The sequence below is a fragment of the Gopherus evgoodei genome, chromosome 18 (assembly GCF_007399415.2).
Source record: "Gopherus evgoodei ecotype Sinaloan lineage chromosome 18, rGopEvg1_v1.p, whole genome shotgun sequence".
Taxonomy (NCBI): Eukaryota; Metazoa; Chordata; order Testudines; family Testudinidae; genus Gopherus; species Gopherus evgoodei.
In genome coordinates, this window is record NC_044339.1 from 20,017,192 (window position 1) to 20,033,670 (window position 16,479).

At 40.5% G+C, this 16,479-nt stretch overlaps 1 protein-coding gene across 4 annotated transcripts in view; it reads left to right on the plus strand.

Annotated features, from left to right (window-relative positions):
• The window catches only part of AJAP1 (adherens junctions associated protein 1), a 122,015-nt gene that overhangs the window by 87,792 nt on the left and 17,744 nt on the right, over positions 1–16,479 (plus strand). For 3 of the 4 annotated variants that reach the window (XM_030537762.1, XM_030537761.1, XM_030537763.1), the window contains exons 3-5: positions 603–690; positions 7,822–8,064; positions 10,085–10,216. In XM_030537762.1, coding sequence (XP_030393622.1) covers positions 603–690; positions 7,822–8,064; positions 10,085–10,157 — 404 coding nt within the window. In that variant the 3' untranslated portion in view covers positions 10,158–10,216. The remainder of the gene's footprint in view (positions 1–602; positions 691–7,821; positions 8,065–10,084; positions 10,217–16,479) is intronic. The other variant, XM_030537764.1, reaches the window with a different exon arrangement.

The following is a 16,479-nucleotide window of genomic DNA, read 5'->3' on the forward strand; positions in this document are numbered from 1 at the left end:
ACCACTAAGTGAGTCACAATCTCTTGAGCTGCTGGGAGCAGAGCGAGAGAGGCAGGGTCCTGGAGAAGCAACAGTAAGAATCCTGTAAGGTTGATTGGAAGAAAGGGAAGCAGAGGTCGTGGGAGCCGTGTAGCCCTGGGAGTCTGTTAGGAAAGACGGGGAGGTGGCAGTTCCAGGAGCCCCTGGAGTCTAAATCAGAGATAGGGAAGAGGCAGCATCTGGACGGTTGCAGGGACCTTCCCTAGCAAGGTGACTGGTGGAAGGAGCAAGGGGAACCTGCTGTGCTTGCTAAGGGAGAGGTGGCCACTGCAGACTCAGGTCCAAGCACACAGGGACACAGTGAGTTACAGAGCCACCATTTTGGAGTCCCCAGCCTGTACACCCTTCTCAGGCTTCGCACTCATGCGTCATCCCCACAGAACCTGGGTGGAATTGTAGCCTTGTTGCTGGCTCTGCATCTGGTTCACTGAGCTTGGAAGTCTTGACCTGAGCAGAGCTTGAAGTTTTACCAAGTAATTCAACTGCAGTTCGGGTTTTTGCTCGTTATTATCCTGGATTCCTTTTGTTTCCTATCTCCACTCTCTGTTGATTTTTCTTCACAGGTCTGGCAGTCCATCAGATCATCACAATCACAGTGTCCCTCATCATGGTCATAGCTGCTCTGATAACAACTCTTGTCTTAAAAAATTGGTAAGGACCACTGTAAACCTGCTTGGCCTGAGTGTTGGTGCTGGTGCTGGAGCGTGCGGAGGGGTAGATTGGGGATGAGGAGGGAGGGAGGGATTCCTTTGAATTGCAAAGAATTAGAAAAAAATCAATAAATGCTCAGATGTCATGGGAATGAGCCCCAGAGAGTTGCAGAGAAATTAAAAATATTTTGTTTAGGATGAGATTTTTCAAAGAAGGGCCCTCAACTCTCTTTGAAATCTGTCTTTTTATTTAGAACTTAGAATTTGGTATTATGCCCAACCTTGCACTATCAAGTCGTGTTTGCAAGAATGGAAAACAAATCAGCTTGTGTCCACCACATGGGCATCTGAAAAAACACCCCCACCACTAATGTGTCAGCTAAGCACTGTGGTGAGAGAAAGAGAGGTGGCACTCTATGACTACTGCTAGTCAATGCACTCACCTCCCCCACCACCAGAGTTTTATATCAAAATGCAGGTTACACAACTACATCTCATTTTAAGGCCCCTAAATCCGGGAAGTTTGCGTATTGCCACAGCTAAGTGATTCAGCTTCACTTCATAATACCCCTTGGACTTCACACTGGCAAAGTATGGTATTTCACACTCTTAGTTTAGGTGCTCAACAGTGGCATCTTCTGGCAAGGTCAGAGTAATTTATTCTACTGCTCTGGGTTTCCCCACAAGGGTAATGCACCCTGCCCTGAATAGAATGACTTTATTGCGGAGTTACTGTCTGAGCCAAAGCTATTCCTTTATACACAAGACTGGCTCAGCATATAATAATTATATTTTCTGACCTTTTCTACAGCTCTAGGGACTGAATGCATCTTCTGAGCCTCTTGAATGCATCCAGTTTTACATTCACCATATCCCCTAGAGTGCCCATACACTCCTCTAGCCTAATTTGCTCTCATTTATTCCTCAACATCAGCTATGCATATAGTAAAATAGGTTAGTTCTTAGCTTCAGGCATTCCTGCCTTTACCTATTTTCCAAGAGAAATTGTCCTACTTTGAGGTCAGTTTTGCTGAATGTAATAATGCTATTTTGCACCCATGGGTAATCTGAAAAAATGCAGCGTAACTCTGCTTCTTTTCTACACAGTTCTCGTTTACTGTAGTTTTTTCCCCCTCAGCAACTATATTCTCTAATAGCTTCAAAGCTTATCTGTCATATAGTGTAATTTCCCGCAGGTGATCCCAGTATTCTCCTCACGTGATTGGATAAAATAAGATATTGACACTAGAAATATATTTAAAAGTCTGATAATCAGGAATCCCCTCATTAAACAGGATTGAGAAGGCTCATCTTATATCCTGTGTTGTTAGAATATACACACCTTCTCCACTGAGATGTTTTTGAACACAAATCACAATTGGGTATTGTTAGAGTCTTACAAAAATGAAACGGTTGAAAATGTTTGTAACGTTCTTAGAGGAAGTGTTTTTGTCAGCCCTGTAGCAGACATATGTACTTCCACATGCCATTAAAATATGTATTACAAGGCAAGAATTTCTCAAATCACTAGTGATTTTGGATGCCTGTGTTTCTAGCTGCCCAACGACTTCTTGAAGGGGATTGGTATTTCTTAGAGCTGGACGAATACTGCAAAACATTCTGGGAGAATATTTACTCAAATTTATAAATGAGTTTGCTTTGAACATGCGGGTGGCTCTCATCTGTCCACTTTCTGCAATTCAGTTTTCCTGGCATGGATGCTCGTAGAAAGAGGATCTCAGAGTTTCATGTACCAGCATTTGCAGAAAGCTAATTTTAAATTCACAACAGAAGTGCATATTAGACATGGCCAACTATTTTGGATGTCAAAATATAGATGAAAAAAATTATCAAAATTTCACATTTTGATGACGAAACTGGGAAAAAGGAGGAGAATACATGAGATTTTTGCCCTCCTCCCCCTTTTTAACCAATTTAGCATCAGTTTAATTTTTAAAATATTATTCAAAAACTCATCAATATTTCAATGAAAAAAACCAGGAAAACATTCAATAAACATTTTTTCCATTTCCCTCCTCTCTTTCCTGACACTCTAGAGTGTTCTACACTCCTCAAAACAGAAAACTGAAACAATACTACATGATTTATGTGATCAATCTCAACTAATTAGCACAGGTCAAATAGCAGGACTTGGAGAGAACTGCTTGTGTTCAGTCCCATGTGGGGAAAAAATCTGCCAAAACAAAACATTTCAAACAACAGATAAAATATCAGGAAATGTCACTCAGAGATATTACGCAAGAGCAAAACAGAGCCCAAATCCTTGTGGCATTGTGATCTATTAAAGAGCTTTAATCTTTGTCAAATTGTATTTTGAGTCCTTGTATATACCAAGGAACCAAGGGAGGCAATGGGGTGGAATAACAAGAGTGGTAGGCAGGGAGATAAGATGTGTGCATTGTGAACCCCTTCGCGCCAGAGACTGACTATGTGACCTTGGGCAAGTCATGTAACCACTCTGTGACACAGTTGTCAGTTGTATGAAATGGGGTTAGTAGTTTACCCACTTTATAAACACGTCAAGATGAATGATTGCGCTATGCAGTGCAAAGTTTATATTATCTGTTTAAATTCACAGTATGGGGAACTGCTTATCTTTAGCAGGTGTCTATTTCAGTTTGAGAAATCAGTGGAACTGTATAGATCACCATTATGGGCATTATGGATGAACGTCTGGATGTACACAAGGGGCCAAACCAATCACTGGTGTAAGTGGTCGTAACTTTACTAACATCAGTGGAATTGCTCCTGCTTATGCAAGCCGTGAATCTAGGTTATAGAGTTAGTGGATGGGATTTTCAAAAGCCTCTAACATACCCAGGTGTCTAATTCCCCTTGACTTTCAGTGGGTTTGATTGCCTAATTTCCTCAGGCACTTTTGAAATTCCCACTGAATACTTATAGCTAGCATTTTCAAGCCTACATGGAAAAAGTCAGGATCTTAATAAATCCATATTTTACTAAATAAAGTTGCCTGGTTTGCCGCAGTGCCGAGTTATCTGATGTGCTGTTGAAGTCAATGCTCAGTAGTTTTGCACATTGAGTCATTTCTGTTCAGGATTGAGGCAACTAGCTTTAGCACCAAAGTTTGAAACTTTAGGCTTATTTAGAACAACATAAGAACAGCCAGACAGCATCAGACCATGGGTCCATGTAGTCCAGGATTTTGGCTCCAATAGTGGCCAGTAGCAGATGGTTTGGATGAATGCCCGTAATAGACAATTATGGAATAATGTGCTCTCGAGGGAAAGTTTATTATTCACCTGCATCAGCTAGCTTGTTTTCTTATGGTCTGAAAGAAAAACAATATTCTATCAAGCATAATATTCCCGTTATCCATACAAATACTTACACTCAAATTCTCTGTTAGTGTAAATCCACTGAAATGGAATTATGCCAGCAAAGAATTTAGCCCCTAATCTTTTTCTGAATTCTACTAAGTTCTTTGCCTCAGTTATATCTTTTGCAATGATGATATTTAAACCTTGGAAAGCCACGGTGGTTGCTATCATAGGTATGGCATCACAAGTCTGAAAATGACCCCATGTCCTTTTTAAACTTCAAAACTATTTCTAACAATCCTGGGCTCTTTTGGAACTGGAAATACTAAGAATGCAACTATTCTTGGCTGGACTAAGGTGTGGGAGAGATCAGGGATGAAATCCTGATCCCAATCAGGTCAATCTGAGCTTTACCATTGACTTCAGTGGGGTCAGGATTTCACTCCAGGGGTGAAAAATACATGAGTGTTTCAACCACATCAGGTAGGATAGTTAAAAGGCTGGCCAATGATTGTGTCAATGAAAAATACTGACACTAACATGTAAGAGGCTAATTTTTCAGTATTTCTAACTCAGCCAAAACCAAAGGGGCTGTAAGTCTCACAAGAAGCTTTTCCTTAGGGGATAGGGAAAACAGAGGATTTGAGCAAAGCACTCCAATGTTTATCCTGAAACTTTGACTTTAGAGGTTAGCCTACCTCTAGATGTAAATATTCCTGATCGGTCTTAAGGATCCCCTCCTCCTCTTTTCTCTCTAGCCCTTCCTCCCATAATTGTTGTTTGTAATAAGAAATGGCTGTACACCTTTCTTTTCTTTATCCTCATGCACCTTAGGGTGCCTGGGGTGTCCACCAGTTTCCACCATTTATTTTGATCTTAGACTCATAGACTCATAGATTCTAGGACTGGAAGGGACCTCGAGAGGTCATCGAGTCCAGTCCCCTGCCCTCATGACAGGACCAAATACTGTCTAGACCATCCCTAATAGACATTTATCTAACCTACTCTTAAATATCTCCAGAGATGGAGATTCCACAACTTCCCTAGGCAATCTATTCCAGTGTTTAACTACCCTGACAGTTAGGAACTTTTTCCTAATGTCCAACCTAAATCTCCCTTGCTGCAGTTTAAGTCCATTGCTTCTTGTTCTATCATTAGAGGCCAAGGTGAACAAGTTTTCTCCCTTCTCCTGATGACGCCCTTTTAGATACCTGAAAACTGCTATCATGTCCCCTCTCAGTCTTCTCTTTTCCAAACTAAACAAACCCAATTCCTTCAGCCTTCCTTCATAGGTCATGTTCTCGAGACCTTTAATCATTCTTGTTGCTCTTCTCTGGACCCTCTCCAATTTCTCCACATCTTTCTTGAAATGCCGTGCCCAGAACTGACACACTACTCCAGTTGAGGCCTAACCAGCGCAGAGTAAAGCGGAAGAATGACTTCTCGTGTCTTGTTTACAACACACCCGTTAATGCATCCCAGAATCACGTTTGCTTTTTTTGCAACAGTATCACACTGTTGACTCATATTAAGCTTGTGGTCCACTATGACCCCTAGATCTCTTTCTGCCATACTCCTTCCTAGACAGTCTCTTCCCATTCTGTATGTGTGAAACTGATTGTTCCTTCCTAAGTGGAGTACTTTGCATTTATCTTTATTGAACTTCATCCTGTTTACCTCAGACCATTTCTCCAATTTGTCCAGATCATTTTGAATTTTGACCCTGTCCTCCAAAGCAGTTGCAATCCCTCCCAGTTTGGTATCGTCCGCAAACTTAATAAGCGTACTTTCTATGCCAACATCTAAATCGTTGATGAAGATATTGAACAGAGCCGGTCCCAAAACAGACCCCTGCGGAACCCCACTTGTTATACCTTTCCAGCAGGATTGGGAGCCATTAATAACTACTCTCTGAGTACGGTTATCCATCCAGTTATGCACCCACCTTATAGTAGCCCCATCTAAATTGTACTTTCCTAGTTTATCTATAAGAATATCATGCGAGACTGTATCAAATGCCTTACTAAAGTCTAGGTATATCACATCCACCACTTCTCCCTTATCCACAAGGCTCGTTATCCTATCAAAGAATGTTATCAGATTAGTTTGACACGATTTGTTCTTTACAAATCCATGCTGGCTATTCCCTATCACCTTACCACCTTCCAAGTGTTTGCAGATGATTTCTTTAATTACCTGTTCCATTATCTTCCCTGGCACAGAAGTTAAACTAACTGGTCTGTAGTTTTCTGGGTTGTTTTTATTTCCCTTTTTATAGATGGGCACTATATTTGCCCCCTTCCAGTCTTCTGGAATCTCCCCCGTCTCCCATGATTTCCCAAACATAATAGCTAGAGGCTCAGATACCTCCTCTATTAACTCCTTGAGTATTCTAGGATGCATTTCATCAGGCCCTGGTGACTTGCAGGCATCTAACTTTTCTAAGTGATTTTTTACTTGCTCTTTTTTTATTTTATCTTCTAAACCTACCTTCTTCCCGTAAGCATTCACTATACTAGACATTCCTTCAGACTTCTCAGTGAAGACCGAAACAAAGAAGTCATTAAGCATCTCTACCATTTCCAAGTCTCCCGTTACTGTTTCCCCCTCCTCACTGAGCAGTGGGCCTACCCTGTCCTTTGTCTTCCTCTTGCTTCTAATGTATTGATAAAAAGTCTTCTTGTTTCCCTTTATTCCCATTGCTAGTTTGAGCTCATTTTGTGCCTTTGCCTTTCTAATCTTGCCTCTGCATTCCTGTGTTATTTGCCTATATTCGTCCTTTGTGATCTGACCTAGTTTCCATTTTTTATATGACGCCTTTTTATTTTGTAAGTCACGCAAGATCTTGTGGTTAAGCCAAGGTGGTCTTTTGCCACATTTTCTATCTTTCCTAACCATTGGAATAGCTTGCTTTTGGGCCCTTAATAGTGTCCCTTTGAAAAACTGCCAACTCTCCTCAGTTGTTTTTCCCCTCAGTCTTGATTCCTATGGGACCTTGCCTATCAGCTCTCTGAGCTTACCAAAATCCACCTTCCTGAAATCTTGTGCTGGTCTGTTTAGGCTTCTGAGTATTGTGCTGATGGATTTGGATTCTTTCACTATCGTTCTGCGTAAAGTTTCTCTAGGTTGCCATCTTTGAATTGTATGACCGTACATATGGTTCTCCAAATTGTCCAGGATATGTAATATCTGTGTAGCAGGTGCCCTATTTTGTGCCAGTATAGATCCTGAAATACAGTACGTTTCTAGAAGCCAGAATAACATCCCATGTCAAACTCATGAGCTGCAGTAGGTGGAAGGGGCTGAAGTATAGAATCTTCCATGTAGACTAACACACCAGTGAGTTGTCAGGTGTGATTACATGAGGCTTCAGAATCAATGAATGAACCATATCCAATGTATCTGTACATGTTCTCTGAGTCCCAGTGCTTCTCTCACAGACCAAGTTCCTGCCATTATTTGCCGCAACAGCTTCAAGGACACAAAAGGGTTAAGTTGATTGTTCTTGTTTAAAATCTTTGTGCAAAGAAAGCTCTAACTTCCTGCAAATATGGCTGCACCACTTATCTCAGTAATTCTTCTGAGAATAAAAGGCTCACATTTAAAATTTAAATTAAACATAAAAAATAAAATAAATAAAGGGAATTGATTGCTTGATTATGGCTGATCTTTCCAAAATGCGTATGAATTATAATCTAATATTTAATAATGTATAATTAATGGTAGGTAATGTAAGTTCCTCTCAAGGGTCACAGTTGCATTTTGGGTTGTGTTTTTTTTCTTTTCTTTCTTTCTTTTTCTTTCTTTCTTTAAAAAAATTTAACACCCAGTTGTGTGCAAAGTGGAAACACACGGAGGAACAGCCACCAACGCAAAATCAATCAGCAGGAAGAGAGTTGCCAGAACTTGACGGACTTCACCCCAGCCCGTGTGCCCAGTAACCTGGACATATTCACAGCCTACAATGAAACACTACAGTGCTCCCATGAGTGCATCAGGACACCAATGCCAGTATATACAGAAGAGATGTTACACTCGTCCAGTGATTATAAAACAACGTTCAATGGAAATAGGTAAGACAGGCATTGAGCTATCTCTTACTCTACAATCTCTCATGCACATTTACATTTAGAGGATTCAAATTTATTCAGGGTTAAAAAAATCTCCTTAAGCTATTACACTCTAGTTATTATTTTGATATGTAACAGAAATTCCAATTAATAATCAATATCAACAAAATCCAGGTAGTGAAGGAAATTGACACCATTGGATTCCAATGGTTCTTTAAGCCATGATGTGCATTTTCCTTCCCAGATTTAACAAGTCAGTTAGAAACATTTGCCAGCTATGAGTCTGGTTTGGTTAGTACCATCTACTGTGTAGAACCAGGAATACCAAACTTCTCCGTCTTCAAAATGAGGACAAATGATTACTCATGGCCTATGTGACCCATAGCCATAGGCCATCGATTATTTTTAATGCCCGTAAAATGGCAATTTTAAGTACTGCTTTTGTCCTTGCAATGCCAGCTAGGCTCACCTGGAACATGTCTTGTTAAGCTGTACTGTTGTGTAGTACCACACATTTTTCAACTCCCCTCTCCCACTTCCAGAAAGGAAATTTACCTCAAATCTATCTTCCAGAATTTCTATGCTGCTTTTTTAAGTGGCATCTGGCAAACTATTCAGATTTAAGTGACAATGTGATTAACACAAGAATAGGCTGCATGAATCCATTTTGTCTGGTGTGAAATAATGATACATTAATAAGGGGAAATTGACAGAATATGGAATTAAAGATTTGAGCCATCCTTCTATATGTCTATTGTATGTGTGGAAAGTGAGGCTGATTGGAGAACTTGGTAAGTTACCTTTACCCACAAAGAAACACTAAAAATGTTAGCCTTCTAGTAAAGGGTTAATTGCATGGGGTGCTGGGTATGTTGTTAGTTTTGTTTATGTTTTTTAGGAGGAGGATTTTCACTATTGATTGGTGCAGAGATTTTCCAGAATTGCCCCGCACAGTAAATGTATGTTTGCTGTCAAAGCTAGAAAACAATTTATTGGAAGTGAAAAAATAATAATCCCCCACCCCAACCTTCTTCAAATTATAACCATGTTGAACTCTAAGGGATATTTATTATAAAGTCCTTTATTCTAAGTGCATGAAGAGCAGAAATCTAAAAGTAAACAATTATAATAAACATATTTTTAAATATCTTTGTGTGTGTGTGCGTGGAATTTTGCTAGCTGTCATATTCTGGGATTTCCTCCGATCTTGGGAGGCAGAGAATTGGCAAGGATTTTCAAACCATTTCATTGAGTGTATGTGTATGTTAATTCTCACATGAACTCCAGCCACCAATGCTGGCGCACAAAGGGGGGAGATTTTTGTTCTGTTTTCCTGTCCTGTCTCTGCATGGTGCTGATCACTGTCAGTGTCTATTGTTTGCGCTGCTATTAATGCCGTCCATTGGTATATGAGCATTGGTTGGAAAGGGTTCATTGCTTTTTTGTCTTAAGGTAATGCTTTGTTGGAATATATTGGTCTCCACACTGTTCTCTGAAGACTGGTTCAGTCTGAGCAGTCACATTATAAGTCACTAGCGATGGTAAAGTCATATGTTCTCCCAGCAATAAACCAGCTGTCCCCCTTATGTACTGCATTTTTCCAAGTGACCAATCTCAATTTGTCACTGCAGTATTGGGACGACAATCATGCACTGCAATTGGGAAAAACAGAAAAGTAGTTCAGGAGAAAAGGAGAGAGAAAAAAATACTTAAAAAACATGGAGATACTGTGACTCATCTTTGGACTGTCTAAAACCTCCCAGATTTGGATCCTTAATTGGCTTAAGAGTTACTTTATTTCAATATTTTCCATTTCCACTGAAAACACATGGCATTAAATTTCATCTTCTTTGTACAGCCCTCAATGGCAAAGTCCAATAAGCCCATTCAAAGCATTATTTTAGAGAATTTTTTTCCTCTTTAAAAAAAAACAAAACGCTAATTTTGGCAGCAGGCCTGACGAGGCTTGCTTGTTGTGTGTTACGTACCAGCACGCGCAAGCCCATTTTTCTGCTCGCTGCAGACCCTCTTCTTCTGATCGGCATCTAATTCCTGTGGCCTTTGTGTCTGAGAAATGGTTTGAAATCTCCTGCTGACTGGCCGAAGTCTGTTTTACTTCCTGGGGGCAGGGCAGACGCCATGTGTCTATTTCCTGGTACGTACCACTCTTACACATTTTTTTCCAATCACTCCACCTCACATAACTATGAACATTTCTGTGCATAGCGAGGTCTCCTTCACCATTGTATTCCCTGTGTGATGCTTACCAGCTAGCTGATTCTTTTTTTAAACATTTTACTTGACCTAGGTGTCCCCTGCAGGGGATGGTAAATGTCTTCTAAGATAAAAGGGGGACTTGGTACTAAAATGGCTTTTTCATTTGGTGAATTAGAGGTGGGTGTGAACTGGAACTCAAGACCCATTCACTCCTGGATTTCCTGGAGTGATGGCCTCTTACTCTTAGAGGGCCAAGCTAGCTCACCCAGATCAGAGCACACTGAACCTTTTAGAAGTTCACCTCTGGATCCAGACTTTGAGTCACAGGCGGGAACATCTCTAGAACTGGTTTGCTTTCAGCAAATGTTGTGAACATCAGTGCTATTAAATGGCCTCCTTTTGTGATTTACCTTTTTGTTGCATGATGGAATTCCAGAGACTGCACATGTTCTATGCATAGTCCGTCGATAACCTAGAGCTGAAATGGCTGGGATTCTGAAATAAGCAACCTTTTTGTGCTTCCACTGCAACAGTAGTGACAAACCCCTTCTTTACCTTGCAGGAAACCATATCCACCATCACTTAGTTTGTCTGGGGAGTCTTCAGAGCTTGGGGGCTGATACTCCCAAACTAGTATAAAAAACGTTGTTTTGCAGATCTCTCCCTCTCTTATTTTTTGTTGTTGTTTTTTTTTAGCTTGTGCCATTTCCTCCTCCTTTTCTTTCTTTGGAAGGTGGCATTGCAGATAGCAGTGGGAGGAAAAGCAATTAGGATTAGCTATGTGGCATTTTACTGTAGGGCAGCACTGCCCGTTTGAGCCATGTGCTCAGGCAAATTAATTGGTCAGTTCCAAATCCCTTCTCTAATGAATCACATATTCACTCTAAATGAAATTTCCAACCTTCTCTAACTGTGACTTACTCGAAATAACCTTTTTAACATGATGCTCAGTTTTTGAACACAGAAATATAATTAGATTAGAATGGAAAGAGAATAAAAAGTTAATAGTCTCTGCTGTGACTTGGTATGGCTTTGTCTGGGCAGGCAAGGTGAAATGTGTACCTAACTAAGTGCACTGATTAGGATGGGATATACCAGATGGCAAATATTTTATCAGGATTTGCATCGGAGTTTTTCTTCTTTGTCTGCAATGCTATAATTATCAAGCTAATTAACGCTGCAAATGACACTCCTTTTGTAGTTGAAAATGAACATGGCAACCAAGAACCTGGTTTATGGCTGGAGGAGTTTCATTTTTGTTGTGGTAAAATCTCTGTACCAATCAGAACCAGATGGATGCAGGGCTTTTCCATTACATTAGAAAGGTAATCTGATAAACACACTACACCTTGTAAGCTATCACACACACCCTGACATGACTGGGGCTCAGGTCAGTAATGGATAAAAGTTCTTTCCCCACATGTACAGAAATTCCTTTCCCGGAGATGTAGGAGGTAAATGTCAACAGGCCAAGCCCCTGCTTCATTAATGAGGGGGATGTGAGTTGAATTATAAAGCTCCAAATCCCAGGATGCATCGATGCCCCAACACCTTATTTTCTAAAGCAGATGTTAGCTGATGCTGCAGAATAATTCTGGAGGTGCACAGAGCACTGGGGACTGCAAATGGATTAACCAGGATGGGTTTGACCTCTAGGTCAATTTTGCTGTGTTTAATACTCAAAGCAAGGATGGTTTAGTTCCATGTCCCTTTTTATCCAACTCTCCAAATTCAATGGGGATAGTAAGAGTCTGCAGTTCTGGACTCTGTCTTTTATTTAAAAAAACATTTCAATAGTGTCGTGACGATTTAATGCCATGCAACATGTAGGCTAGAGACCCTTTCCCATATGTGCCCCCACTGGGCTCTGTGGGGCTACTCACAAACATAAGGTTCTGCAGGACTGGGACCTTAGCTGGACCAAACTGAATACTTTAAGGTTCACATGTCACTACCTAGGACAAAGTGTCCTTAGAACAAGGATTGGCCACATTGGCTATATTTGATTGGCTATCTTGAGACGTTTAACTTGGGAATTATTATTTGTCATTGTACTGTGCTGGCACTGGACTGACCCTTCAAAATGCAATGAGAAATGGTGAGCATGAGACTGGTTCCCAGCTCCTATTTCTAGGACTGTGTGTGGTGTAAAATGTATTTAGAAGTTCTTGCTGACTTCAATCTGCAGCCATGTGCTGCAGATGTGAATATCTTCTTGGCTGGATTTGATAATACCAGCAAAGCAGCCTGTAGCTGAATAAGTTGACTTTAACCAGATGCATCTCAGGAGAGTTGGAAAGACTTGCTAGAGAGAGCAAGACCATTTATATACAGAGGTTGGATCCTGCATTCCTTTTCCCAGAGCATTTAAACCTCTTTCACTGAGAGTTTGGGGTGTGTAAGAAATGCAGGATTGGACTGGCTGTACCATGACCCAGGCCACTCAAAGGGCATTGTTCACCATCCAGTTGTGAAAGTCACCCTAAATTATAGTTTAATTTATGGAATAATATAAATTATATCAGACTGAACATTTCTAGTACCTTTCCTCAGAGGAACTCAAAGTATTTTACAAGTGTTAATTAATTACACCTCACAGCACTCTTGATTAGTAGTTATTATCCCAATTCACAGATTTGGAAACTGAGGCACAGAGAGGGTAACGTGGCTAGAGAGGGAAATGGTGAAGAGCCAAGAAGAGAACATGTGGGTGGGTCTGCACAGAGCTTTTGTAAATTAACTGAAATCAGGTGAAACAACTAGTTCCAACTGAAAGTTGAAAGCAGATACTGAATACTAAAAAGACCACCAGCAGTGAAAAATTTGTGAGCAACTCAGAGGCTAAAATATGTTTTCCTTAAACATTAGCTGAATGTGAATAAGTTAGGACAATGAATAGTAATTGTGATCTGCTCACAGGTGATTTGCAAACCAAAAAGTTTGAAATTTGATGAATAGTTCATCCAGTTCCAATTACAAACCTGCAATGCAGGCCAATTTTGTAACCTTCTGAGGTTTGCTACTTTAGGAGAAATTTCTGGGGACCCTGGAACAGACTACAATTTCCAGTGGACATCTTGACAATGACAGATTTTACATGGGTTTGACCTGGAACCAGACAAAACTTGGCTGATTTGGCTGAATTTCATTTTGATTCTTGGCCTTTCTTCAAAACTGAAATTCAGAGTATCTCAGAGATAGAAACTGAATGGTATTGCTCAGACTCCTGTGAATCAAAATTTGGTGTTTCACCTGGTTTCTGTCCTGAATTCTGGCTTCCTGCTGTGTTTGACTAACCAACATGGAATGAGATCATATAAAATTCTATAAGGCACATCAATTGCTGGCCTAGTCTGCACACAGGAGCCCTTCAGAATGCAATATAAATATTACATACAGATTACAGTGCATAAATTAAATAACATTTATACAGAGTTATGTAAGTGTTAAGCATTATTATTATATAAATGACTATTGGGGATTCTAAAATGCTACCAGTATCGTAGGGCTGAAACTCTCCCAGCTTTCACACAGAGTAGGGAGAAGTCACAGCACTTTACGGTAATTCTCTGCTTTGAAAACTGCAGCCTGCTGCTGTGATGCCCTCATTCTGCCTAACAACAGTACATTTCTGTATTAATATTAACAGATAATGAGTCATCATAAAATATCCAGGCTTGTCTTATGAAGAATAATAGCATTGCGTATACAGACCTGTTACAAGAGATTAAGTATTTTAAAGAATCCAGTTAATTAAGACTTCAGTGCTTTCCAAGAGTGAAAGCTGATATTTCTGTAGTCCACTTCCAGCAAGAGAACTAAACAGATTGCTTTAAAAAACATCAAACAAATTACAGACTACCTGTTTTTTCTGGTTACAGAGAAAAAAATGAGGAAGGTGCAAAGGATAATTTGGGCTCCCAACTCCCTAAGAAAAAGTTCTTCCTAGTCTCTGACTTTCTCTTGGAGGAGATATTTTGCACTTGGGCAACCAGGGCACAGAGAGAACATAGAGCAGAACAAATGTACTGTGCCAGCAACGTGCTGTTTGGCTCCAGTCCTGCAAGGAGCAGAGCACTCAGGCTGTGCTGAACAGAACAGCATGGCTCAGGTGCTTAAAGTTAAACCTATGCTTAAATGCTTTGCTGGATCATGGCAAGCTGTTCAGCACCTTGCATGCTGAAACCCTTATTGACCAAGGGCATCTACCAGTAGCTTGTGGTCTTAAACAAAAGAAAAAGCGAGCTTAAATTAGAAGCATTTTAAAAAACAACCAGACAGTCATCTTCTTCTAAGAGTAATAGCACTTTCAGAGTGCCAAGGAAAGGCCATTGAGAAACCATCGGGAAGTCATCCCCACTGCATGACAAATCAGTTTCTAACCCTCAGGTAGAGATCTAAGTCAATTCTACACCAGAAGCTTTTGTCAGCGCAGCACTATCAGTGATTTGTGGTGACATTTTGATACCAGCAATAGCCCTAGTATAAACACAGTTATACCAGCAAAAAATCGCTTTTGCTGGTATAGATTCTTTTGCTCAGGGTACCAGTGTAAATTATGCCAGCAAAAGCAGTAGGTTAGACACAGTTATACCAGTGTAAAAACATAAGGACAGCCATACTGGGTCAGACCAATGGTCCATATGGCCCATTATCCTGTCTTCTGACAGTGGCTGTTCCCAGATACTTCAGAGGGAGTAAGCAATTTATTGAGTGGAACAGGGCAATTTATTGAGTGACCCTGTCATCCAGTCCCAGCTTCTGGTACTCAGAGGTTTAGGGACAACCAGAGCATGGAGTTGTGTCCTTGACTGTCTTGGCTAATTGCCATTGATGGGCCTATCCTCCATGAATTTATCTAATTCTTATTGAACCAGTTATACTTTTGGCCTTCAAAACATCCCCTGGCATCAAGTTCCACAGGTTGTCTGTGCATTGTGTGAAGAAGTATTTCTCTATGTTTGTTTTAAAGATACTGCCTATTAATTTCATTGGGTGACACCTGGTTCTTATGTTATGTGAAGGGGTAAACAACACTTCTCTATTTACTTTCTCCACATCAGTCATGATTTTATAGACTTCTATCATATCCCCCGTTAGTTGTTTCTTTTCTAAACTGAGCAGTCCCAGTCTTTATAATCTCTCCTCCTATGGAAGCTGTTCCATCCACCTAATCATTTTTGTTGCCCTTCTCTGTACTTTTTCCAATTCTAATATATCTTTTTTGATAGGGGGTGAGCAGAAGTGCATGTGGTATTCAAGGTGTGGGTGTACCAGGGATTCATATTACGGCACTACGATATTTACTGTCTTATCGATTCCTTTCCTAACGAGTCCTAAAATGGTGTTAGTTTTTTTTAACTGCTGCTGGACATTGAACAGATGTTTTCAGAGAGCTATCAACGATGACTCCAAGATCTTTCTGGAGTGGTAACGGCTAATTTAGACCCCATCATTTTATATGTATGATCGGGATCATGTTTTCCAATGTGCATCACTTTGCATTTATCAACACTGAATTCATCTGCCATTTTGTTGCCCAGTCACCCAGTTTTATGAGATCCCTTTGTAACTTTTGGAAGTCAGCTTTGAACTTCACTAACTTGAGTAATTTTGTATCATCTCTAATCTTTGTCACTGCTGCTTTTTTCAGATCATTTATAAATATGTTGAACAGCACTGGTCCCAGGACAGATCCTTGGGGGACCTCGCTGTTTACCTTTTCCCACTGTGCTGTAAAAGTGCTTTTTCAGGTATAGCTTATTTACTCAGGGAAATGGTGTAAGCCACACTGGCAAAAGCCTTGTTTTGCTGGTCTAAGTTGCATCTGCACTAGGAGAGCTTGCTGGGATAGCTTATAATAATATAGCTATACATTAAACCTTTCCTAGTATGGACAAGTCCTTCTCCTGCAGAACTGAGATGTGGCAACCTGATCCAAAGCTTATTGAAATCAACAGGAGTATTTCCATAGAGTTCAGTCATCCTCAGGGCTTGATTGGCATACATGGGAAGCAAACAAGTCTGAGCTATTGAAGTCCTCAATTTGTAGTTTAAAGACTTCAAGGTGCAGAGAATCCTCCAGCAAGTGACCCATTCCTCATGCTGCAGAGGAAGGTGAAACCCCCCCCCAGGGCCTCTGCCAATCTGCCCTGGAGGAAAATTCCCTCCCGATCCTAAATGGGTGTCTGGCTGGTGAGC